This window comes from Natator depressus, chromosome 1, assembly GCF_965152275.1.
Source record: "Natator depressus isolate rNatDep1 chromosome 1, rNatDep2.hap1, whole genome shotgun sequence".
Taxonomy (NCBI): Eukaryota; Metazoa; Chordata; order Testudines; family Cheloniidae; genus Natator; species Natator depressus.
In genome coordinates, this window is record NC_134234.1 from 86,753,793 (window position 1) to 86,760,604 (window position 6,812).

The 6,812-nt window shown below is 43.6% G+C and overlaps 1 protein-coding gene across 2 annotated transcripts; it reads right to left on the minus strand.

The window, feature by feature from the left end:
- Positions 1-4,554: 4,554 nt before the first annotated feature.
- LOC141982366 (uncharacterized) lies at positions 4,555-6,503 on the minus strand. 2 transcript variants are annotated; one of them, XM_074944379.1, is made up of 4 exons: positions 6,454-6,503; positions 6,288-6,345; positions 5,589-5,693; positions 4,555-5,455 (listed from the first exon to the last, which is right to left on the minus strand). In XM_074944379.1, exons 2-4 carry the CDS (start codon positions 6,328-6,330, stop codon positions 4,692-4,694), a joined length of 912 nt encoding a protein of 303 aa, XP_074800480.1. In that variant the 5' UTR covers positions 6,331-6,345; positions 6,454-6,503; the 3' UTR covers positions 4,555-4,691. The 2 variants fall into 2 exon arrangements, with proteins under 2 accessions (XP_074800480.1, XP_074800487.1); XM_074944386.1 differs by lacking the exon at positions 6,454-6,503 and having other exon boundaries at positions 6,288-6,440.
- Positions 6,504-6,812: the final 309 nt, after the last annotated feature.

Genomic DNA, 6,812 nt, shown 5'->3' on the forward strand with positions numbered 1-6,812 from the left:
GTATAAACTGCCGGCCAGTCTGGAGGGAAAAGACCAGTTCTTAGCCTATAAGCTTCTGGTGTGGAAGCATTTAAATCCACCACCAGGTAGCCATAAGGCCTTTTGGTAGCATCCTCAAAAGCTTCTAGAAAGAACTGAGCTTTGCCGGGGTACATTTGCCGAGCGAGTGTAGCAATTTGTAATCTGTCCCTGGGGTTTTTGAACAGAACCATGTATTTTGTGTTTAGGTTAATAGTGCGACTCTTTTTTCCCTGGCAAAATACGTTCTGAACTATATACATAATGCTCAGGTTCCTGTGATGCACGTACTTGGTAAAGGCTTTCTCGATTTCATCGCTTTCACAAGCGGCGTTCATCAGATCGTCTATGATAATCATGTTCACTTTATTGGTAGGAAACAAACGGTCATCGTCAAAAGCATCAGGCAGACCCTCCACAAAATTGATAAAGGGGTATTTACAGAGCAGTTCTTTATACAAGGGTTGCCAACAACTGTAACACCACACAATATTCTCAGGCGTAACAGACAATGTTTGTTTGGCATTATCCAATACATTTTTTATAAAGTAACTTTTCCCGCAGTTGCTAGGCCCCGCGAGAATTGCAGAAAAGGGGTGTCTCCACCTCGTATCCATTTTTCAAAAACCGTAGGGCAGGGTTTTAAACCCTTCTCCTAGGACCCTCTTGTTGTAAACGACTTTCTGTGTTTTTTTAAGGGTTTTTGTCTCTATTTGCCACTGATTTTTGTTTCTTACAATAGAGGGTTGCTGCACCTCTATCTTTTTTGAGGGGTTCTCTCGCAGACCCGTGCAATAGTCCAGGACTAGATCTTTCAAACTGTCAAAGTTGATCTTTTCACAGTTTGCTACGTTCAGGGTAATACCTTTGACCTTCATACAAGCCTTTCCTCCCGACAGTTTGTACCCGTATGTTTTTGGGCCTGCCGACACAAACTCGGTGATGTGTTGATCTGGTGGGATCTCGCTCGTGAGGTCCCCTAAATAATCCCCCAGAGGGGGATTCCAGGCCCCCTCCCTTTTCACAAATATCACAGAGTCAGTGTCGTGGTACAGGCACCGCTCTTGCAATCCGTCTAGGAGGTTGTATAGTTCTAAGCGGGCATAAGCGGTGGTGAAACAGGCTATGAAAACATTGGTATTGCCAGAGACAGAATAACGGTCTTTTGCGTGCTTCCAAGATACGCACGCTGTTTCATCATCGATAAACTCACAGGATGAAACCTCGTAGTTGGGGGAAAATAGGTACTGAAAGAGTTCGTCAGGGTCTCTCACGATGCTGGTATTGGGTAGGTTGGTTCTTTGGCCGAATTTACCCCACAGAGAATTTAAAAACAGTTTAGCAATTTGGCGTTTATCGGGGTTTAGCCTGATCTCGTGTCGGCGTAAAAGCACGCCTTCTTTCTGGTAGAAATCGTTAACATACTTATTTTGTTTGTCTTCGTCTGTGCACCAGCTGGGATACCCTGAAGCCTCTTGTTTCTGGCGGAGGTGTAATTTTATGTACTCCGAAAAGAGTTTATCAGATTTTTCATTAAAATGCCAGATTTCATAGATTTTAGCCACCACGTACCCCTTCGCTATGGCTGCATTCAATTCCACAGTGCACCAAGTCCCCAGGATGGCCCTCTCCTCGTCAGTGTGGGTGCACGTCTCCCGCTGCACGGTTTCCGCGCAGGTTCGGCATAGCGGGAACATAAGCTTGCCGCCCACTCTGACAGGTAACAATGGGAAAAAGAGGCCTCGTGGGGGGTACACTTTAACTTTTGCAATTCCAAAATAATTTGCAAGGGGTCCAAATTTGTCATAAACTATATCGGGGTGCCCGATAGGGTAGTCTTTCGTTTTGTTTACAAAAGGGTACAAGCTGGTAAAATCATAATAGTGGATTTCTTCCCCGGGCTTAGGTTTATAATATAGACGGATGGCGTTCGTCCTCCCCCCAAAAAGAGCATCCCTAGGCATGAGAGGCTGGGGTAACTGGGCTCGGTTTAAAAAGCTCGCAAGCTCCCTGTCTGTTTCTTTCATCACCACCCACTCGTGCTCCCAAAGAGTCCTCACTACAAAACCAAGCCGTTTTAGATAGTCGGTCTTGAGCTGCGTCTTGTAATAAAGAAACCCAAAAGTTGTCCCCGTCATAGGATTTTGTGCTTTTTCACAATGACAGGCGACACAGCCGTGAAAAAAACACCCATTAAACTCAAAGGCTATGTGTACCCCGTCAATATTGGCATAACCGTCTAAAAAGTAGGGGCCTACCTGTAGTTCCCCACCCTGTAAAGCGTGCCGTATTTGTATATGTTCTTTTTGAGAGATATACAACAGCCACTGGATAGATGGGGTCGAATATCTCTTTTTCTGTCTGTGATAGTTGTCTGGAGGGAGAAGAGCTACCGTGTTAGGCTCCAAAAACATAAACCTGTACATAGCCATGCAGACGGATGCCAGCGTTATGTACCGGAACGGATCTATACACAGTTTTATCTCAGTGAATTTACCGGGTTCTCTCTCTACTAGATCGACCTTCTCCGTCATATTCATAATTTCTTTTCTGTATAGGATACAAGCCTGTCTCAAAATTTTTACATCCTGCTGGCAGTAATACGCAAGCTCTTTCTGCAGGTCAAAAGTCTCAGAGCTGTGGTCTTGATACCAGTCGAGAAACTCTGCTTTTTCCCTGGGCATCATGCTTTCTACACCGTAGTGCTCCACACCGGGCATAGGCCCCACATAATTTTGATTTTCTAAAGTGTTAAAAAAATGTGGAAAATACCCTTTGCAACCTTCAAACCCCATCGCCTGTGGGAGCTTGCTAAGCTTCATGGGCAAGAAGTTTAAAGAGTCTATAAAACGAATGCCAAGGGCCTTAACTTCCACACACATTAGTTTACTGCCCTGAGTGATCAGTTCTATGCACATCTTTTCCTTCAGTAACTGTCTAACGCAGAAATACGCATCATAACCTTTGGAATTGTGTGCTAGGAACGTGTAGTCCCGGAACTCTTTGCCAATAAAGGTCTTAACAAACATAGAAAGACATTCGTCACCCTTAAATTCCCAGGATTTTTCCGGCTTTAGGGACATTGCAAAAATATAATTGGGAGTGTGCAACCCAGTCTCCTGCATGCATTCAAAATCATAAAAAATATACTTTTCTGATGATTCGGGCTTTCTAAGGCTGTCCATAAAACAGAGGTGAATGTCTACATCTCCAACGATCAAACCCTGACACTGCTTACAGCGCCTCCCTTTACACCTGTGCTGCTTGTCCACGTACGCCTGACACTTACCGCACAAAGTTTTAGACAGGCATTCAACTTGGTTTTTTGACGCACAGTTGACATGTCTGTCTAAACACTCTTTGGACCGACAATACAGTTTACAGCTAGGACACCTCAGCTGCACACCCATGTTGTCAGAGCATGTTGCGCTCAAGCAGAGACGGCAACGATACCTGCAAGAATGGTCGTGACTGTACACCGTGTAGCAAAACTCACAGTAATTTTTTGCTCCGAACAACTTTTTCACATCCAGAACCCCATAGTAATGTTCATTGTGCAACAGGATGAAATAAGTCTTAGGGTACACGGGGCCCCCCGTTTTAAAAAAACCCCAGCCACCTTTCACCACATACAGCACCACCTGTATGTTAACTCCTAAATGCTGTTCAAACTTTGCTACATCAGTGAGCATAACCTTTTTTTGATCTGACCACCCCAGTTTCTCGTGCAACTTTCTCGCCTCTGCTAACAATTCTGCATCTGTAGGTTTATGACCGGCCATGACAGCCAAGAGCCCTCCCGCAAAACATAGATTGGTACCGGTGTAAGTCAGGTCTACTAAACATTGTCTCTTTTTATGAATAATCTGACTACTAAGGATAGAATTTAAAACTCTTCGAGCGCCCCCACCCCTATTTTTTACAACTGTCACAACAAGGCGCAACGTCCCATCGAAATGCAATTCTCTATTGCTCTGAAGCAGCTTTGAGGTCTGGTTCAAGAAATCCTCAGCGGACAGCTCATCCCTAGTTCTTCTGACTGAAAACAAAGGGTTAGTTAAACGACGGTTCTCTAAACGTAACTGTACGTAATCATCAGGGCCTACCCTACCATTAACATCATCAAGAACTAGCTGTATCCCTCTGTGTATGGCTTCAACAGCCTGTTGAGCTGAATTTATTTGCTCAAGATGGACAAAACGAAACTCCTCACAATACACCGACCCCCCAAATCTAGGTAATTCACGTTGCCAACTTCTCACTCTCTCCATATACACCTCTGCATTTTCAGGGTTACTTGGGGGTTCCTCTACGGAACCATCAGTGGCATCTTCTACATCCGATACTAATTGAGAGTCAGACTCTGAGACGCCTCCGTGAGGGGCATTGGGAGTCGATGGGCTTCCGTCTAGAGAGCACTCTGGGGAATTTTCTAAACCAGAGTCTGATTTCGCCTCCCCATTTTCAGACATGCCAGTTTGAGAGCCTCTGGTAGGGGGCATCTCTTTTTGTTTTTTTTCCCTCATTGCCTCTTTAGCCCTTTTTAAAATTTTTACAGCGACCCTGGCCTGGAATTTTTTGGCAGCCATCTGTTTATCCCCCAAGCGCCGTCCGCCCTTTTGTTTACACACGAGCTGATGTGCACCCTTGAGGGTACCCCTTTCCACACCTAGTCATGCCTGATCAGAGCCACCCTTTCCAGCCCCCCTTTCTTTTAGGCCCCCTGAGGATTCAGCGTCCATCAGTTTTCTGAACAAAGCGTCGTATTTTTTCCAAATCTTTTTAGAATGCCGTAGTTTTAGACTCCCCGAAGATACAGCGTCCATCAGTTTTCTGAATGAAGCATCAAACTCTTCCCAAATACTAGAATATGGGGGATCTTTGTCAGTCCTTAGTTTTTTATTCACAACCCCTAGAGTGCCTGCTCTGGGTTTGTGAATGTGTGTGTTTCTGCACACATTCAGAGCCCCTAGAGTGCCTACTCTGGGTTTGTGAATGTGGACGTTTTCGCTCACAGTTTTCTCAGGGCTTGGTGCGGCGGTGGCCACTGAGGAACTGGAGTTGTGTTTGCATGGTTGCAATACCTTGGCATCGCAGGTGTTTTCAATCCTTGGTTTTTTATTCACAATCCCTAGAGCGCCTGTTCCGGGTTTGTGAATGTGGGCGTTTTCGCTCACAGTTTTCTCAGGGCTTGGCGTGGCGGTGGCCGCTGAGGAACTGGAGTTGTCTTTGCATGGATGTTTTTTACCAGAGTGTTTTGTTTTGTCCTTGGGTTTGACGTAAATGAGGTTTGGACTGGGCTGATGCTTCATCTGCACTCTTGTGCTGTTTTGCGTTGATAAAGGTCTCAAAGCAGATTCCTGGTTCTTTGGTGGTTCTCGGGGAGGGGTCCTTGTAGCTCCCACTACAGCCTTGTCAGAAGGGCTGCATATGCCTGCTTGGGGCAGGAGGGGGGAAAAAAAGCATTTTACAAAAATGTAACTTTGCCAGCTTTCTCACCCACACCTATGTATGTACTTAAAATACAAAACCTCATAAATTAACCAGACTAATAAGCAAAATATATTTACCCGGCTTCATCCATCCATCTGTCACTGATACTTGTGAATTTTTCTTTTCAATTGTCTCTTTCCTTTTTCTTTTGAGCATTTTTACCCGCTCAAGTTTTGACCGTGCTGTAAAGCAAACAACATTCTAATAAAACACATGAAACTGTCTAGTAAACTTTAAAATAAAATAAAATAATATCCATTAGAGTGTTTTTTCTATTTAAAAAAGTCATAGCTTTAAAACAAAATAATCCATTTCAGGCTGTACAACAATCACAGGTTTTGAGTTTATTTCTACCACTTTGAAAACAACCCCCACAAATATTTTTTTTTTTAAATACATCTCATTTTGCAAAGTAAAAACCCTGCTAATTGGAAACACACCATCACCATCAGTTTGTAGACATATACTTTTTAAAAACCGCCTATGTTTTACACACACACACACACACACACACACACACACACACACACACACACACACACACACACAGAGTTTAAAACACTGTTTGCAACAAAATACTTTTCAATAAACCCACATGCTTTTAAAAAGATCCCTGGTTGTTCTGGCCCCCGCCCTGCCCCAGCCATGTGTGCTTGGGGTCTTTGGGGTAAGAAAAACAAGCCAAAATGTTAGTTAGTATTAGCTCCCAAATCCCTATTCAACCTATGTAATACCTGAAGTTATTAAGCACAACTACAGTTAAAAATGGTTTTTACCTTGGCCTGGTGATGAACTGCAACTTAAAGTTACTGGCTCCATGCTAAACAGATCACACTGCAATACAGATATGCACCATTATTTACTAAGATAGCATGGCCAAAAAATGGCATTATATAATATATATATATTTTCAGAGTTAAAAAAAAAAAACAGGGAACATACCTCCACTTGCAGCCCAGCAGCAATTCAAGAGAGTTTCTGTTGAAAGAGACAGTCTCCAAGCTACCTGAGGTTTTGTTGTTTTTTTTTTACACCATCCTAACTCTTTTGTTTCAAAATAGTTAGCAGGTTGATTGGATCACCCCTCCCTAGCATTCCCTTTTGTGATCGGGGGTGGGGAATAAGTTTTTCTGCACAATTGGGCTGCTTTTCTTTTTTAAGTTCAAATACTTTTTGTTCCCCCCATCCTGTAGGGCCTTCTTACAGTAACCATTTCAAGTGAGGGGCCCTTTGCAGATATCAATGAATGTCTTGGGGCTTGTTTTTGTTTTTAAAAACATGTTCTTTCATGCTTAAAGTTT